General features: G+C 32.7%; 1 protein-coding gene across 9 annotated transcripts in view; it reads right to left on the bottom strand.

The window, feature by feature from the left end:
- Positions 1–20962, bottom strand: part of Vps13b (vacuolar protein sorting 13 homolog B) — a 728055-nt gene that overhangs the window by 645549 nt on the left and 61544 nt on the right. For all 9 annotated transcript variants that reach the window (XM_087190742.1, XM_087190740.1, XM_087190746.1 and 6 more), the window contains 6 exons: positions 14788–14883; positions 14206–14328; positions 13604–13741; positions 12617–12704; positions 7511–7702; positions 2577–2746 (listed from right to left, as the gene is read on the bottom strand). In XM_087190742.1, the coding sequence (XP_087046868.1) occupies positions 2577–2746; positions 7511–7702; positions 12617–12704; positions 13604–13741; positions 14206–14328; positions 14788–14883 (807 nt within the window). The remainder of the gene's footprint in view (positions 1–2576; positions 2747–7510; positions 7703–12616; positions 12705–13603; positions 13742–14205; positions 14329–14787; positions 14884–20962) is intronic.

The following is a 20962-nucleotide window of genomic DNA, read 5'->3' as shown; positions in this document are numbered from 1 at the left end:
TAACAAATAACATACAAATCAAAGAAAAAATGTCAGATGTTAAACTTAAAATGCCTTGAATTAAATAAAAATCAAAGCACAACTTAAATTTCTTGGACTTAGTAAAAACAGTGCCTAAAGGAAAACACAGCATTGAATGCAAGTAGAAAAGAAAATTTAAAATCAATCATCTAAGCTTCATCTTTTGGAAACTAGAAAAACAAGAGCAAATTAAATTCAAAACAAGAAGAAGCAATAACAAAAATTAAAACAAATATCAATACAAATGAAAACAATAGAGAAAACTAATAATATCAAAACCTGGTTGGTTGTCTAAAGGATTTTTTAAAAAATCAGTAAGTCTCAGGCTGGGGATTTAACTGATTGGCACCACACCTGCCTCACAAGCGTAAGATCCTGAGTTGATCCCTGGTAGCAAAAAAAAAAAAAAAAAATCATTAAGACTCTATCCAGGCTACATAAGAAAAAAGAAAGACAATACAAATTACTAACATCACATGAAAGAGATACATCATTACAAAACCATGGGCATTAAAGAGATAATAAAAGAATACTATGAACAATTCTATGCTCATAAATTTGATAACCTGGGTGAAATAGGCCAATCCCTTTTAAAAGACACTAGCTGATAATCAAGGGTATGGCTCTAATACAAATGAAAAGTCATACAGCCACACAGAACACAGTTTGACAGTTTCTTAGCAAACTAAACATACTCTTACCATACAACCCAATAATTGTGTTCATCAGTATTTACACCAAGTATTTGAAAACTGCACACAAATGTTTAATAGTAGCTTTATCCATAACTGCCAAAACTTGAAAACAACCAAAATCTTGTTCAGTAGATAAATGGACAAATAAACTGTGATAAGTACAGATAATGGAATATTATTCAGTGCTTAAATGACAGTTGAATCCATGAAAAGAACTGATAGGTATCTGAATGTATATTATAGAAAGAAGCTAATCTAAAAGGGTCATGTACTGGAAGATTCTAAATATATGACATTCTATAAAAGGCAAAACAGTAAAAACATCAAAAGCTGCCAATTGTTAGGATGAAGGAGGGAAAAAAAGAAGCATCACAGGATTTTTAAGGCAGCAAAACTACTCTGCACAATACTGTTATAGGAGATACATATATTATATATGTCAAAACCTATAGAACATAAAACACCAAGCATGAATCATAATATAAACGGGAACTCAGGGTGATGTACTGATGAGATTCTAGCAATTATAACAAACTTCCCACTCTGGTGAAGGAGACTGATAAGTAATACATGTGTATAGGCAGAAAGTATATAGGAAATCACTGTACCTCTGCTCAATTTTGATTTGAACCTAAATTATCTAAAAAATACAAAAGTTAAATAACAAAAATAGAAATGACAGAAAATATAATACTGATTTTGAATTTTTTCAACATGATGTCTTAATCCTAATACAATTCTTAATGATGGTTGGTCAATAGGGAGAAAATATACAAAATGAAACTAATGTCTCATAGCCAATTCTCTGCCATTAATTTTAAAGTTAGGACATTTTTACAGAAAACATCATTATGTGGACATCAAAAGAAACATGAAAAAACTTAATAAATTAACAAATAAAGCCTTATGTATATAAGTCAAACTCAGAAACCAAAATATTATATATGGACTTTTAACTAAATATTAAGCATCTAATAAGTCCTCATTAGCAATAACAGCAGTAATAATTGGTTCTTAATATAGGCAAAATGATCCATGTGCATTGTCTCAATGAATATTCAGAATCCTAGAGAAACTGGTCTTTGCCAACATCCTGACAATCTCACACAAATCCATGTCACAAAGGCAAGGCTCAACCACAGTAGATCTAAGTCTTGGTAGATTACCTTGTGATACTTTAAGATAAAGGGAAAATAGGTCATCTAACAAAGAGCTGCTAAAGGACCATTTCTCACTCACTTTCTCAGGATGTGGAAAGCTGCCATGAGACAGTTTTTTCATCCACTTTCTTCCTTCAGGTGAGATGTGGGGCTTTCTGCCTACCTCTTACGCCCAAAGGTTAGGTGAAAGCTATCCAACTGCTCAGCTTCAGTGTAAGGCTGACTCCTTACCAAACAGCTACCCTACTATACTCATGTTTTAGGTTACTTGGCTCATTGGCTACTGTGTTGTCCTATGAAACAAAGGACATGGGAAGGTGACAGCATTACTCATTTTGCTTCTGCTGTGTAGGAAAGTAATAAACTAGATCTGTATTATTGCTTCTTTATTGAATAAATCTGCAAGTCTGCTTGAAAAAAATATAATTTTCTTATTTCCAAAAAAGGAAAATGAGGCTCAGTGACATAAATCAATGGCTTAAGCTTCTAAAGTCCAAAGCGCTTCAACATTTCTTCATATAATATGGTCTTATATTTAGTTTTTGAAATATACATATTTAAATTTACTAATGATTGACAATCATACTTAAATTGCTTCTATTCCATCATGGATAACTATATAAGCACATATTCTTTTATTTAATAAACAAAATTAGATATACATGAGTTTTAAAAAAAAAGTAGTGAATTGCAAATATACCTTTTCTCCCATGATGATGGGAAGTAAATAGTCTAGCAAATTGAATTCAGCCATGAAAATTGTGCAGGTACATTTGAGAAGAGTAACACTTGTATGTCGAGTAGGAATATATTCCTCCAGAGAAGCCAATTCTTCAGGATTCAGTATTGTTTCATTTTTATCCTTAATTTCTAAAATAAAAATAAAGAAAATTTAGTGAATTATGTAACAGAAACTTTACATAATTTCCTCAAATGAAAATATGAATTAATCAACCCAAATTATTAAGGGCAAATTCTCCTTTCAATAATGACAAAGTTGGTGTAGGACCCATAATCCCAGAGGTCTGGGAGGCTGAGGGGGGAGGATCACAAGTTTAAGCCAGCTTAGACAACTTAGCAACTAATTTACTGGGACCCTGTCTCAAAATAAAAAATAAAAATAAATGGACTATGAATGTAGCTCAGTGTGAAAGGTCTGGTTCAATCCTTAATGCCACCAAAAAAAGTTATAAAATAATAAGTTACTCTAGATTAAATTATTCTAGAATGTAAAGGTTTAAGTCACTACACAAAAGTGAGCTAATTTTACTTTAAAATATCTTTTAATAAGTTCCCAATTTGTTCCATTAAAAAAAATAATACCGAGGGTCGGGAATTTAGCTCAGTGGTTATGCCACCTGCCTGGCAAGCACAAGGACCCGAGTTTGATCACCGGTAAAAAAAATAAAGGCCTTTGACAAAAAAATACCTTTCTGATAATCAAACTACAACTCAGGTTACATAAAGACAAAACAGTCTGTAATAAAATTATTTGCCATAGATAGATATACAAATAGAGATAGCAAGACACAGAGATCTACACAAGAGACTTATACCCATAGCATGTTTCTAAAAATAAAAACTGTTAAAAATCATTAAGAAATGGAAAAATAATTCAATTGATAAATGGGCAAAACAAGACTGAATAAGCAAAAGATCATATATCCAAATGCCCAAAAGCTACTCAACATCATTAGGCATCAGATAACTACAAATAAAGACACAATGTGATAGAACTACATACACATTCATTAAAATGGTTTTTAAAAATACTGAAAATACTATTTATTGCCAAGAATGTATAGAAAAAAGATCAGCAAACTTTTTCTCTAAAGAGCACAGGACAGCTGTTGTTCACAATGACCTAGCATATATTTAATGAAGATTTAGAAGGAACTTTAAGCCTCCTAAACACAATGATAAGGAGAGGGAAATGCTAGTTTACCCTTATTTGATCAGTGCATGCCACATGCATATGCATGTTACACACATCACAAGAAAGACACAGAAGACAAATACTTATGTTCTAAATTGATTTTTGACAAATTGATTTAACATTCAAGAAAGGAAGGATAACAACAAATGGTACTTGTTGCAACACCTGGAAATCAATCCAAACATATAAATAAATCTCTACTTAAACAGCACTCCTAATAGAAAAACAAGTTTACTCAAAGCAGATTAACAGATTTATATATAAAATAAAAAGTGGCAAAAGTTCTAGAAAAAAAAATTCAACTAGAAAAATGGACAAAAGAATGAACATATAGTTCACTGAAGGCCAAATGAAAATGAAAAAAAAATTTAATAGCAAATAAGCACATGAAGAGGTGTTTAATATCAGCCAGTGAGGAAATGCTACTTAAAGCTGCAAAGAGATCACAGATTGCCAATTAAAACTACAGAACTACCAGAATAGCTAAAATTTTTTAAAGTTACAACAGCAAATGCTAAGAGGATGTAAAGAAATGAGGCCACTCATTCATTGCTGGTGGAAATGTAAAATGGTACTGCCACTCCTGAAAAGTTTGGTAATTTCTTTTTAAAAATTAAATACATAGTCACAATATGGCCTAGCAATTGCACACTTGGATATTTATCCCAAAGAAATAAAATATTATATTTATACAAAAAATGGTAAACAACTATTTGAAGCACCCTTATTTGTAATACCTAGACCCATTCCAAATGTCCTTCAACATATGCTTCACAAACGGTAGTACAGGCATATGAAACACTACTCAGCAATAACAAGAAAAAAACTTGATACATGCAGCAACATAAATAAATCTCCAGACAATTATGCCTAGCAAAATAAGTCAATCCCAAAAGCTTACATACGGAATAATTCCAACTATATAACATTTTTTTTGTTTTTTTGGTACCGGCGATCGAACTCGGGACCTTGTGCTTGCAAGGCAGGCGGTGGCACCACTGAGCTAAATCCCCCGCCCCTATATAACACTGTGAAATGAGAAAATTTTAGAAATGGAAGACACCAATGTTTCCAGGAGCTAGGGATAAGGAGAGAGAGAGAGACAAAGGGAGATGTGTTAGGTTATAAGAAGACATAAATGAGGGACCTTTACAGAGGAATTGTTTGTTTTGACTACAGTAATAGACACACAAAGCTATACAGGTAATAAACATTGTATAAAACATAATATATACACACAAAAATTAGTACAAGTTACACAGAAAAAACCAAATTTAACACTATTACTCTATATCAACTATAGCAATTACTATTAAAATAGAAAACTAAAACTGAGCATGGTGGCACGTGCCTGTAATACTAGAACTCTGGGAGACTCAGGTAGGAGAACCACAAGTTCAAGCCTAGCCTGGGGAACTTAGTTATTTACTTAGGCCCTGGCTCAAAATAAAAAATAAAAAGGTCTAAGGATAAAGCACAGTGTGAAGGCCTTGGGTTCCATTCCCAGTACCATTAAAAACTAAATAAATAAATAAAAGGAGTGAATTTTCCCCCTCAAAATCTTCCAATAATTCCCCATCACATTTGGAATACAATCAAATTTTCTTAGTCCCTAAAGCCTGACAGTGATATATATCTACTTCTCTTAACTTACCAACATTTATTGGACTGCAGCTATATTAGCCAGCCTGTACCAATCTATATAAAGCTCTCTGGTCACAGTAATTGCTCATACATAAACTCTCCAGATAGGACTTTCCAAACCTACCTACATAAAACAGCTCTCCTCCCCTCCCTCTAGCACTCTTCTCTATGCACTGTTTTTTCTCACAGCACTTAGCAATGTCTAAAATAATACCTTTGCTGGTTTACTACTTGTCTACCCTACTAGGATATAAGGGCATCAGCTTTGTATATCTTGTTTGCTATATTATGTTAGTATACAGAAGAGTGGCATGACGTACACATTCAACTGAGGTGTAGCAAATGAATGCATGAACATTTTTCAAGCACTTACTATGCACTAGGCACTGTGTTAATAAGTGCTTTTACATGCCCTGAGATTTCTTTAGTGCTCACAATAATCTTGGGAAGAAAGTTCTACTAGTGTATCACTCAGGATAACAGTGAAGTTACTGTGAAAAAGTGAAACAGAAGCGTCAATAAAAACAGAAGTTTCTTTTCACATAATAATTTCAGTAGTTCCAGGCCTAACATTGTGCTGCCACAGTACTGAGGCCCAAGGTGAGTGATGCCAAACCTTTTGGAGATGAGTGCCCAAACTATAACCCAAAACCCACTTATTTATTGTGAAGTGCCAACACTGCAATTAAACCTGAATACTGGGCTTTTAGTTTAGAAAAAATAACTCATACACTAACATTGTCTTAAAAGAAAAATAATGTAAATGCCATAGGTTCACCACCACTGCCCTAGGTTCCCTTCACTATACTGTGCTGCTGATATCATTAGTATGTAGCTTTCGCTCTGAATCTAACATGGCAGCTCTAGATGCACCCTTTATATATACTTTCCAGACAGAGGAAGGGTAGATGTAAAAGTTGTTTATTCTTTGGCTTAAAATCATCATCTAAAATTCTTCACAAAGTTCAGTTCCCATCCTAACACCCAGAACTACTGGGTACACACACTATATATATATATATAGTGTGAAATAAAAGACAGATAACAGGAAAAAAAGAGCAAGAAGAAAGGTACTGCAATCCAGTGCAGACAATGTATCTAAAAATATACCTTGACTTAGTACAACTGTCTTACATGTTTTATATGTTCTTTGGCCTACTAGTCTGGTTTTCAATCTATATATATGATAATTAACTTTATAAGGTCTTACAAGATAGAGAAGTGAATCTGATGCAGGAAAAATAAAAAGGGGGTGGGGGAGGGGAGAAGAAGGGAACTTAAATGTGTTATGTATATGTCCCAGTTCCCTACAGTGAATGAAATCATTATGTACTACAAACATGTACTAATAAAAGTCAAAAAAGTCTTATTTTTATAAAATAAGAGAATGGATATTGGAAAGATAATTAGCTATCTCTGTCATCAGACTCAGTATGGAGATAGAAAAATGGAAGATCAGAAATGTTAATCAAATTTTCCAAGGAATGGGAATTAGATTTCAAATCATAATCTGACCCCAGAGACTGAGTTCTTAAATACTATCCTGTATTTCCTACCTATGCTATTCTCTTCTACTATACTCGATAGTGTTTTGCTGCATTAAAAAATAACTTGTATTTTATGAAATTGTGATAACACTTATCTTTATATAACAAAAATTAGTTGTAAATTTCTTTTTACCAATACAATAGTACCTAAGTTTTGTTGAATGTTAAATTTGTATGTTTTGAGGCTATCTTCGTAGCTGACTCCTTAGAATACACTAATGTGGCAAAAAGGTCATATTTCATGAATATACACTAGAAAGAGCACCAAAAAGTATGACAATGAAATATTGACAAATATTTTCAAATAAGGTACTAAGGCAAATAATTTCCAAATCTTGACCACCCCTAAAACTTCCACACAAAAGTTCCTTCTCTAAATTGATAACTGAATACCTAAAAATCCTTACTGACAGGCCAAACATAAAGAAGTTACCAAAACAAGACAAATTGCATTATATAATCATTCAAATCAACTAACAATAGATTCAGAATTAAACCAAAACAAACCTGGTTTTAGCCTACTATATGGCTCATATTCATGTTCCAAGGCACAAACAACCATTTTCAAAATCCTATGTACTGCACTGCTGTCCAAGCGAAAATCAAGAGGACCTATAACAAGGCTTTTGGTAGACTTCTCTCGGACTATTCCCAAATCTTCATGTTTCCCTGAAGAAAAGTCTTGTTGATTTGAAGAACCTACAAGATTTCAAATTTTACCTTAGTATATACAATGTATTTATAATTTTATAATTTTATATATAGTATATGTAGTTTTACATTAGTATATGTATAATTTTATATTAATATACATATCAATCAGATATAAAGTATACATTTTAATATTACTCATCTCTCACTTTTTTACCTTGTAGGTAAATACCTTAATACCTTATATCAATTCTCAATCAGCTAGACACAAAGAACCCTCAAGATCTGCTTTTTTTTCCATGTAGGTATTACTGACAAAAACAACTGTTTCACAAACAATAATTCCTGTCATCTAATATTATAACAGGTGTTATAAAATCAAAATGTCATTCTTAATATATTATCCTGTAAAACCTAATGGGCTAAGATCCAATAATTCTATACACAATATTATGTTGACTGGGAAGGGAAACTTAAGAGGAAACTACATTTTAATACTAATTTATCTCAGATGTTTCACTCAACATTACATTGTTTAAAATTACTTTCACAAGGTACCTTGAGTATTTTATAATGACCATCAAAAAAATAGTATCACCTGCTTTGAACTTTTTCAGAACAAAAGTTTTATGTGTAGAATTCTAGATCCTTGCCAGGGATTTAGCTCAGTGGTTCCGCTGCCTGCCTTGCAAACTCAAGGTCCTGAGTTCGATCCCAGTACCAAAAAAAAAAAAAAAAAGAATTCTAGATCCTTCATCTCTCACCTGCCCACATATTGAAGAGAAATGAAAACTATTTTCTAAAGAACATCTTCGCTTTACCCACAGATGTTTCTCATTACCTAATATGTACACTTGTAGTATTAGAGATTTGGGTTTTTTTAAAAATCCATTATTATATTGCTAACATAAAATATTTTTTAGCCATTTTATTTGAACAGAAAGTGAAAAGTGAGGTTTTCCAGAATTTAGTTACTTTTAGAATCTAGAAGACCTAAATTATCACAAAAACTCTCTATCTACACTTTCTAACAATTTTCAGAAAAATACTTCCCACACAAAGGAATTGTCAGGTATAAATAATACATCATTCACATCAATTCTAAAGGATTATGGGAATTAAATAAGCTAACATATGTAAAATAGTAAGAACACAGCCTTGCATCTAAAACCAATAACCATTAGCTATCAACATCATTATTCTGTAAATGAATGTAAATTCACAATTAAAACATTAAAGTATAGCTACCTAAAAGTAAAAAAAGGAATAAATGAAAACAATGTGTATGAAAACATTTTTAAATTATATGTAACATTTACAAGTTAAATTAACAGTGGAAATTTGTATTTTCTGAAAAAACCACAGTTTACCTAATTAAGAAAGTAGATGCCTCGCTACTAAATCAAAAGCAAGACAATGATTCCCACAAATCTCAAAACAGCAATTTTCTCTACTGAAGGAGGAAGCATGTAATAGGAAGAACACATGAGAGGCTCATCAGATCTAGCAATGTCTTATTTCTTGCTTGTGTGGGAATACAAAGGCATTCACTTTATAATTCTTTGCTATTCTCTATTTAAATGTATAGAATTCTTTTGTGTGCTTTTTACATTTTGTTTAAAAATAACAGCACTAAGATTCATATGATATTGAGGGCTACTCACAGAAATAAAAAATATGAAAATTTCAAAAAATAAACTGCCAGTTTCTGAGAAAAACATACATAAACAACTGTATTTCTTTCTCCCCATTTTTTATTAGTACACATTTATAATACGTAATGATTACATTCCTCATGGGGAGTTGATACATGTACATAACACATCTTAATTCTTTTTCTCATCTCCTTCCCCTCCCCTTGGCCCTCTCCTCCCCACATCTTTTTTTTTTCTGGTCCTGGGGATTGAACTCAGGACCTTGTGCTTGTGAGGCAGACGTGGTGCCACTGAGCTAAGTCCCCAGCCCTCCTCCCTACATCTCTTCACCCCCTTCCCATTTGCAAAAGATCTATCTCCCTGTTTTCTATTATCTATTTTTTTATTTTGCTGTTTATTTATATTTTGGGTTTCTCGTATATGAGAACCCATGCAATATTTAAGCTTGTATGTTTATTTCACTTAACACTGTGGTCTCAAGGTGCATTCATTTTCCTACAAATGACTCAAGTTTATTCTTTTTTATGGCTAAGTGGTACTTTATTGTTTATAAATATATCTCTTTATCCATTCATCTGCTGATGGACATATAGGCAGCTTCCAAGATGTAACTATTATGAATGGTGCTGCTATAAACATAGGGATGCATCTATCACTGTAATATGACATCTTTAACTCTTTCAGGAAGATATCTAGAAGGGGAATAACTGTGTCAAATGGAATTTCTTGTTTTAGTGTTTTGAGGAATTTCATACTAATTTCCATAATGGTTGTACTAGTTTACATTCCCACCAATAATGTAGAAGGGTTTCTCCCCTCCCCACCTCCAGCTTCATCAGCACTGGTCATTGATTTCTTGATTAAAACCATTCCAGATGAAAACTACCTGGAGTAAGATGAAATCTCAGTGTAGTTTTGTGTTTAAATTTGGTTTTTCTCTAATGGCCAGAGATGTTGAACATTTTTTTCATGTATTTATTGACCATTTGAAGTTCTTCTGAGAAGTGGTTTTTTACTCACTTCAGTTGCCAATTTTGGATCAGGTCTTTTATTTTGGGTGGCCCAATTTTTTTTGCACTCCTTATATATTCTAGATATTAGTCCTTTGTCTGAGGACTACTGGAAAAATTATTTTCCCATTCTGTAGGTTATCTCTTCACTCCTCTCCCTTTTTCCTTTGCTGTGCCGAAGCTATTTAATTTGATATTATCTCATTTGTTAATTCTTGATGTTATTTCTTATGCATCTGGGGTTCTGTTCAGAAAGTCCTTGCCTACAGAAAGTTCTTGTCTTCAGTTTTAACTATTTTATCTTTTGGCAGATCATATTTCTATCTTCTATGAAATGCAGCAGAAGCATATACACAAATCACAGGTATGATAACAAAACTTTGATAAAATTTCAGGGCTGGCTTTCTTTTACTTGAAAGATTACTACTTCATATTCTACCTCCTCCCAAGATACTAAATCCATATTATATGAATAAGACATTATTAAATGAATAAGACATTAAACCGAACAAGAAAAATCCTACCAGCTTGCAGTTGGCAACAACAATACCTACTAATCTGCAAAGTGCTTAGAGCACAGACCTTTGAGTTGTATTTCCTTATATTTAATTGGCTAAGGAACATTTCCATTCAATGTCCACAGGTACCTCAAAAGTTTTCCTTTCTTATCTCTAGCTTTCTTAATGATTATCAATATTCAATCTGGTAAACTATTTAAATTTTATTTTTAAATAAAGCAATGGAAGCTTCTGAGGATCTTAAGCAGGGGATTAAATCAAATTGAGTTCCATACCATAAAAGGTTGAAAAGTAGAATCAAGAAGATCATTAAGAGAGCTACCAGAATCTACAGATGAATGGTGTACTAGATAAGAGTGTTGAGACTGGAGATTACAAGAAGTGAATGGATTTTAGAGACAAACATTGACAAAATGTGATAGCGGATTGGATATCAGGAAAGAAAGTTAGTCATGATGATATTTGAGTTACTGGCTTAAGCAACAAGAAGATGATGGTATAATTTTCCAAGAAGCGATGCCTGAACACAGAAGAGGTAGTAGATGATCATGGGGATATTAATAATGTAATTTTGGACCTATTCAGTTTTGAGATATATATATAATATGTGCTATAAATTATATTTTTATATAATTAACATATATATGTTAATAATATATATGTTACAGAAGTGAAAATTTCAAGTAATACACTGGATATTTAATTCTGAAACTGTAAGAAGTTTGGACTAAAAATACAAATGGGGCATTAATAACATTGGAAGGTACTTAAATCCACAGAAAATAATGAGATTACTTCGAGAGAGAGTTTCTAGAGAAAGAAATCCAAGGACTGAACAATGAAATTAACTTTTATAAAAACATCACAAATAGGAGAAGGCAGAAAATTACTTCTTTCCTACTTTCTTCAGGAAAAAAATTTTTTAACACCGTACTTTAAAATCAACTCCTCTGTGAAGTCTGCCACCCTTGAAACAAAAGCTATTAAGTTTCTTGCCTGGACCTCTCTTCATTCTATTTATACTACTATTCTAAATGCCTAGTTAGCATTACCTACAAGATTCTTGAGAAATGCATTCAGAGTAACTAACATATCACCTAGCACACGCTAACACTTGATTGAGCTGATAGGCCCAGACAAAATCACCTACACACAGAAATCTTTAACATGAAAAATTATAAACAAAAAGAGAATCTATTTTAACTTTTCAATGCAATAAAAGATTGAAATAATAAGCACAGCACATATTAATGTGCACACAGAATAGTGAAACTTTAGAAAATATTATGTCTTAACAAAATAAAAATAATAAAGTGAATAATAAAACCTATATGTCTATAATCTCTGGAAAATTTTTATTTCTACTTTTTTGCTTGAACCAACAAATTTTTTAATAAAAAGAAAAATATACAAACTTCAAAACGTATTTAATATAGAAAAAGAAATTTTTATTCTTTATTTTTTCTTGATATTTCTCCTGAACCCAGGGCTTGCACTTGCTAGGCAAGGGCTCTACCACTAAGCTACATTCCCAACCTTGTTTTTAATTTTATGTTGAGACAGGATTTCACTAAGTTGCCTGGGCTGCCTAGGCTCCTGCCAGAGTCCCATAAATACCTGAAATTATAGGTATGTGCTGCTATGCACATTTGTGTTATTCTTTTTGACAACTTAAAGTATTATGAGCTTCAGTTTTTTTTAAATTTTAAATCTGATTCTGAAGATGCCTTTGTTTCTGTTGTTCATGGAAAGACAAGCAAAACAGAATGAAACTAATACCTTTGCCACTAGTGTTCTCCATTGTATACAGGTAATCCATGTAAAAAGCCCCAAACCTTTGCATTCCAGCTATCTCAGTGTATGTCTCCTGCCAACAAAGCAATGCAAACAGAACATTATATAAAGAAATTGAGTTTAAAACCTCACAAGTCTGATACTCATCCTTACATAGACTGTATCAACTCAAAAGATTAACAGAAACAAAAGAACAGAGGTTATCCAAAGAATTACTTCTGAGAAAGGTAATACCTCTACTGACCACATAAAAGGACCTCCATAATTCTACTAGACATTTTGACCACTTTATCAATAATGTCTAGTTAATGAATACCTATAATGGAGTAGATAGTATACTCAAACTTTATCACTATCACAAAACTGTCTAAAATGTACACTCTCAGAGCTAGTCATCAAGTACCCCAAAACATTTGTATGAAACAATTCAAACACTAAAGATACATTAAAATATTCTAAATGCATGTTAATTATACAGATAAATATTAAATTTTTAACTGTAAGAGTAAGCCTTATAAAAGTTAACATGTAAATTATTCTATTAATCTTTATGTAACTTTTAATTTTATTTTATAAATTTAATAATATTCCATAAATATATTAATATATTCTTACATGGAAAATTCAAACAATACTAAAACATATATAGTGAAAACTAAAATACATTTCTTTTCAGTCCCACACTCTACAGGCAATGGAAATTAATAAACATAATTCTACATGTTTCTTCCATGAATATTTTAACAGGAGGACATGGATAAGCAAACTATGGTCATATACTACATAAAACTAAACACTTCTGCTCATTCCTTAAGCCTTCCTAGATGTAAATGCTGGGCAAAAATATTCTAAATGTTTCAATAAATAATTATCATTCAGAAAATATTATTTAAGAAGATGGCAATCACTAATATTCACACAATGTGTCCAACCAATCACAGCATAGAATTTTTCTCAAAAATAGTCTCTGACCTTATGATGAGCTGCGTCCAAGATAAACTCTGCATGAGTACCATTATTTTCTGGACTTCGATAATCAAACAATGAATTTGTAAGGTAAGTCAAACCTTTGGTACTTAAATTCTCACCACAAATGAAAAAACTGGCTTCCTGAAAACAAATGTAAAATTACTGAACAGGCGGAAAAATCATTAGACTTTTTAAAAAAATAAAACTTTGGTCTTATAACACCCATTCAGTAGTTAACAGAAATTACTAAAACTTGAGGTGCTATAAAAAGATAAGGAATGCTGTCTCCATTTTCACTGCCTACTTTGGCAGAGAACATTTTAACAGACCAAAAAGGAATTCCAAGTAGCTACCATAAACAAGAAAGAAAGAGACATTTACAAATTGGAAAATATTTTGAACTACTACTATCCAGGTGTTAAGTGCTACCAACTTTTTTAATTCCCCTGAGTTCTATAACTTTGGGAGGAAATGCAGAGGAAAACTGTAAAGCTCCTCTCTCTCAAGCCAGAGACATATGTAGCCTAGCAAATTTTATAAGGTTAAGCATTTCATTATCCCTGCATCCTATCCAAGAAAAGGAAGAAAGGGAAATTTTGACTTACAGCTTCACTTCTATTCATATTCTCTTCAAAATCTTTAATACCCATAATTCCTTTAAGACACATGGCTCGGCAACCTACAAACCCAATCTGGCAGTCAAAGAAAGGCTCTCCCATCATAAGGGCCTATGGGAGGAAAAGAAATATTAAAACTAAGAATTGCAATTTATGTTCAGGCTCTCCTTGTAGGATTCCTAACTTGGTCATATATCTTTAGGATTACGGCCTTACCAAATTTATTTTCCTTAGATCATAAACTTTACTTTGTTAAAGAATATCCTTCTTTGTCTCTATCCTCAAATATTTGTATTCTCAAATGACTGGCACTTCAGGAACATTAACACACACATATACATCCCCCATATATGGACAAGTTTAATGAAAGTATAAAGAATTAATTCACATTGCACATTACAGTAAAATATTAAAGAATAATTACTTCAACCAATGCTACTGACTACTAAAATAGAAACAAAACTATAATTATACATTTTAAATATACTATGATAAAGCCTTATTAACTGTAAATATTAACTCTAAGAACATATAAAAATTTTTTAAATATGTTCAGTGCTAAAAGATTACCTCAATTGTAGTTCCTTCTTGTTCCCAGCATAACACTTCCTTAGATTTTACCTTCTGAGGACTATAATAACTACTCTCAGCTTGCATTTCAGTGAGCTAAGAAAAGTAAGAATATTAAGTAAATCAAAACTAGCAAAAAAAAAAAAAACTAGCATTAAAAGGCAATAATCTGTCAGTATTATGATGAACTGATGAAAATAAGGTTCATTTTAAGATTCAGGAAATTTAATTATTAAGCAAGAAAACAGATGCAACAAAAACAGCTCTAACAGATTATCCATAAATAAAGGTTGAATATGCTACTCTGAACTTATTTAAATTCCACTTTTTAAAATTCCTTAATATTGCTTTAAAAACTAAAACTATGCACAGAAACAGACACACTCATAAAACTGTTCACATATGCTACCAAAAATGTACATATTGGGCCGGGGATTTAGCTCAATGGTTTCGCCGCCTGCTGCACAAGCACAAGGACCCGAGTTTGATCCCCGGTACCAAAAAAAAAAAAAAAAGTACATATATTATAACCTCAGTTCATTTTATTTTCACCAGTATATTCAGCCATGTTCAGTTTCAATCATTTCCAAGATTCCCCACTTTTCTAATATAAAGCTGTGAAGAAACTCACATGCAATGGAACTTTGTAGTTGCTATGAGGGAGATATAATCATAGGTGTTCGTTGTCAAAGTACGTCTCATACTACATCTCATAGACTCAGTTATGAAACAATTACTTATTGAGTATCAACTAGATAACAAATGCTAATCTAAATGCTGACAAAAGAAACTTTTTAACTTTCCCCTGAAGCTTAACAACACATCTTTGTATGTGCTAAAAACTAGAAAATTTATTGTTTAAATGTACTTCTCTAAGTGTGATGTGGTCCTTCAGTTTGCATTATGGCACATAAAAATAACTTTATGAAACTCAAATTATGGAACTTAAGAGCAATGCATCAAACTAGGCTTCTTAGTTTTGACAAATGTACTGTGATAGCACAAGACAGCAAAAAAATAGAAGAAAATGGGTAAAAAGTATGTGAACTTTCTTTATTCTTGGTAACTTTTCTTTAATTCTAAGATTATCCTAAAATAAAAAGGGTTAAATTTTTTTAAAACCTAATGTATTCTGCCTGGGTTGACCAATGTTTCAGTTACCCTTCTTCCTGCGAAATGGATAACAATATTTTACAATTCAAACACAAAGTCAAAGATAACGTTTTTTAAAAATTAACTTAAGCCAAATAAAAGTTACTGTGCTGAAAACAATCACAATTTTAAGCCTAAGTACTATGTATTTATATAGAGAACTATTTATTCTCAATTTTTATGTATTATATTTTTCACATAAGGCCCTATTTCTTGGATATTTTTAGTAATGGAAAACTCAATGTGCTGTTTTAAAATATAATCCTATAAGCTAAAGTGCTTAAGTAAAATTGAATTTTTTAAACTTGATCACCCATCAGCTTTCTACAATTACTGTTGAGAAAAAGCAATTAATTGATTAAAAGGACAGTATAAGAACAATTTTAAACATTATTAGGAAAATGCTACATTTAATTTGGCATGATTTTTGTTGGACTGATATCAACTGTTCAAAATGCTAATGTAGAAATATGACCTTATTTTCTGAGCAAAATATGAACCACGCATTAATTCCATACATTATTCAAGTCCAAGATGAACAATGAATTCTAATGTTTTCCCTCTAAATATCAATGTATCTCCCTTAGAGAAAGCTTCAAGAAACATAAATACTTTGAAAATTTTAAAAGACATAGTGATTAATAACAAATACTGCCAAAAACCCATAAAAGTTTTATATATAAATGCCTATTCTGATCGATTTAATACAATTGTCATCAGTAAGATAGTAAATATACCAAAATAATTTTGAATTTGAACGTAAATAAACAAAGATCACCAGAAAAGACAGTACTTAACTAGTAAGCCTTGTCTTCTCTCACAAACTTTATTAAAAATAAAGCATCCTGAAATCATGAAGCCAAAAGTTTAAGAACTCCTGATGTATGGGTAGAACTCATTAAAGCTTATGAGAAATGACTGTAGCTGGCAGAATATGATGACTCACCAGATGTGGTGGTAGGAGAGAAAAAGGTACTCAAAAGGTAAATGAATGGATATTATCACAACTTAATGAAATATAAAACAGTGGGGGAAAGCAGGACAGAAGGGAAAAATCTGGTTTCATATGTGGTAAATAACTACTAGATATGCAAGTGATGACACAAAAGGGGCAGCTGAATTCTAAAGTTCAAGCACAGTAATGACTGGAGGCACAAATTAATTTGGCATTTTCTTTTTATTTTTGAGACAGGGTTTCACTATGTAGATCAGGCTGGCCTGGAACGCACAGCGATCCCCCTGCCTCAACCTCCTGAGTGCTGGGATTACAGGCATGCACCACCACACCCAACTATAATTTGGCATTCTATCAGCATCAATGTAATAGTTAAATTATACCTTTGGAACATGTAGACAGAAAAGATGTTAATCTCATTATAATCTAGGCTCTCAGCATCCTCAGCCTTGTCAGCCTCCCAAACATCTCCATCCCTAGTTATGGGATCCCATTCTTTTCTGATCAGAGCCCTGACTTTTACTTCAGATACCTTCTGAGACTGAGGACTAAACTTACACTGTATTTCAGCCCATCGAATTATGAGGGCCTGTGTTTGGGTTTCTGCAATCTCAGCCCAGCATCTGAAGAAGAGGAGATTTTCTTTCAAGACACACTTAAAAACATTTAAACATTTTATGTGTGTCTATAGCTAGGAATCTGAATCTTTGAGCTCCTTATTTTCCTTTATTAATTTTTCCTCAGAGTTAGAACTTAGATTACCTATGGATCTTTGAGCTCTTTGTTTGTCTAGTTTGTTTGTCTAGTTTGTCCAGAAATGCTAACAGCAACCAGCAAGCATCATTATATCTTCCACTCTGCCAAAAATATTCAAGTTTCATATGGAGTCGCTAAATTCCTTACATTTTACGAGTATCAAATTAGTATAATTGGATGGATCTACATCACATATTACTTTAAACAGGTCACACCAAGGACTATCAGTATTCACCACAGTACTAGAATGAGAGACCATGGCATCTTTACATCTCATCAAATTTAGAGAGTCAACATTCAAAGGTTAGACAAAAGGAGTAATAAGACTGAAAAAACATCTGGTAAGAAAAACCCAAGCAAAACTTTTAAAGAAACAACTATATTCATTTAAACAGTCTATGTGTTGTACAATATATATATATACCACATGTTTATACCAGAATTTTCAAAAACTCAGCAAAAAAAAAAAAAATTCAGAACAGGTAATATGACCACCATCCCTCCTTATTGCTGCCATAAATCCACCCTCAGGTAATTCTGCTCACTACGAAAATTTTGGTCTTAGATTCCTTCTTTCCTACACTGCCACTGTCATCACTCTTGGTGATTTCAATATCCAGAGATGGTCATTCCTAAACTCTCAGTTTCTTTTCCTCCTCCTCTCCAATGATCTTATCCTCTATTCTACCTTCACCATTCATCTTTACACAAGTTCTGTAGTTGAATATGACCAGAGAAAAACATACAACCACAATGGCTGCTGCCTTTGCAAATTTGTGATCATTTTTGTCTTGTAGGTCTTAGTGTCCCTAGCAAACACATACAGTATACTCACAATATTTGCTCCTCATCCTCTCTGAGATGACAATTTTATACCTTTCCCCAAATCTTCACTTTCCTCCCCCATTCTTACCCTGAGAACTTCTCAAAAAATAAAAACAATCTGAAGAAAATTTCCAAAAGCCTCAAATATTTTAACTATGTAACCATATACATGGGTGCCAGATCATAGTATTTTCTCTCTTGCTGACACCAATCAATAATCTGTTGTCCCATCAGAGACCATCATCAGATTCTTTCACTCATCTACTCAAGATCATTCGAGCAATTCTCCCCATGATGCCTACATCATCAGTTTTCTCCTCTCTACATCACTCACATCACCAAATAATCATGTCTTATTAATTCCAACCCTGTAAAAAAAAAAAAAAAAAGCTTTAGACTCCACTTTCACAATGGATTATTGATCTCCCATTTCTATGTTCCCCTTTTAATAAATCATCTTTAAAGAGTTTTCAAAATCGTCAATTCCTCTACTTCCACATATTTTGGCATGGTAAAATGTACAAAATTTACCACTTTCACTGTTTTTCAAGGTATAATTAAGTAAAACATGTTGTATAACTATCCCCACAACCCATTTCCAGAACTTTCACATCATCCCAAGCAGAAATTCTGTAGCCTTTAGGCACTAACTCCCCACTCCCCAATCGCCAAGCCTTTGGTAACCTCTATTCTACTCTTTGTCACTATAAATTATCTTATTTTAAATACTGACTATAAGTAGAATCATACAAAATTTGTCCTTTTGGGCCTTGCTTATTTTACTTTGCAAAATTTTTCAAGTATTTAGCATATACTAGAACTGCATTCCTTTTATGGCTGAATAAAATTCCACCATATTACAAATTATTTATTCATTCCTCCACTGGAAAATATTTTAACTGTTTCTGGTTTGGGCCATCCCAATGGAGTATCAGTTGGGGGCGGGGTGTTTGTTTGGTTTGGGTTTGGGTTTTTTTGCAATACAGGGGATCAAACTTAGGACCTTGTGCTTGCAAGGCTGGCACAGCACCAATGAGCTAAATCCCCGGCCTTGGAGTATCAGTTTTGAATTCTTTTGGGTATATACCCAAGAGAAGGTTGCTACATTATATGGTAATTGTTTCACTTTTTGAGAAACTACCATTCCACAGTGGATGCACCATTTCATATTTGTACCAGTCCTTCCATCTGCTATTCCAACTAAGATTCTACTAGTATCCTATTATTACTCTGGCCAAGATTATCAACATCCATATTGGTTAAATCCAAATATTCATTCTCAAAAATGACATCCCTCTTCCCTTTTAAAACATTTATGACACCTGTCTTCCAAACAAACACTCTTTTGGTTTTCTGAATATATTACTAATCACTTTTTCTCCATTTCCTTACTGTATCTTCCACTTTCCAACTTTTTAACACTACCATATCCCAGAGTTACATCTTAGAACCTCTCCTTTTTCCTGTCTACACCAATTCCAGTCTTAACAACTGTCAAATTTCTACACTTAGATCAAATTTCTAATCTGAATTCCAGATTCATATACCCATGGCCTGGCAATGAGCATCTTAAACTTGTTCAATACCAAGCTTCTGATTTTCATCTCAAACCTAGTTGTTTCAGTACTCATCTCAAAAACTCACAACTCAATCTCTCCAGTTGCTCATGAGCCAATCCTGGATCCCCTTTATTTCACTCATGACTTATAATAAAATCTATCAGGAAATCTTTCATAGTTGACTTTCAAAACACATCAAACACTAATCACTTTTCATTATCTAGACTTGCTTCCATCCTAAACTCAAAATAAAAAAATTTTAAAGGGCTGGAAACGAAGCTCAGTGTGAAGACTCTAGGTTGATCCTCAGTACCAAGAATGAATGGAAGAAAAAGGGAAGGGGGGGAATGAAAGGGAGAGGGAAGGGAAGCAGGAGGGGAAGTAGGAGGAAGAGCAGAAAAAGAAGAAGGAGGAGGAGTTACACAGTTTTATACTTTCTAACACTGTTACAAACCCCAATTATCTCTCTGATCTGATATCATGTCACTGTTACATTAGTCCTTTTTGCTGATCTCCTTGCTATTCCTTGAACTTTTGGGTGTTCATATTTGTTACTCCTGAAATGTTCACTCCTACAGTTATCTACAAGACTTCATCTTTCACAAGTTTCTGCACACACCCTCACAGTAATATATCTCCTTCACACTAAGACACTCACTGATGATCCCATTTTAAAAACTGCACAATCTCTACCCTTTAGTAAAACACTATTATTCCTCTTCCCTGGTTTTTTTCTACATAACTATTACCATCAATGTCATCTATTTCTTTATAATGACAATTTAAAAAGAAGCAGGGATTTAAATCTGTTCACTGTTATATCTCTAGAGACAAAATAGTACCTGGAACACAACCAGCATTCATAAATATTTGTTGCATGTATTAAAAAAGTGTTCAGGGAGGGCCGAGGATTTAGCTCAGTGGTTTC

Source organism: Heterocephalus glaber, unplaced genomic scaffold (assembly GCF_053883595.1).
Source record: "Heterocephalus glaber isolate CG9 unplaced genomic scaffold, H.glaber_assembly_v1.0 deba00001555, whole genome shotgun sequence".
Lineage (NCBI taxonomy): Eukaryota > Metazoa > Chordata > Mammalia > Rodentia > Bathyergidae > Heterocephalus > Heterocephalus glaber.
The sequence above is the reverse complement of the archived record's forward strand: the minus strand, read 5'-3'. Positions and strand labels throughout refer to the sequence as shown.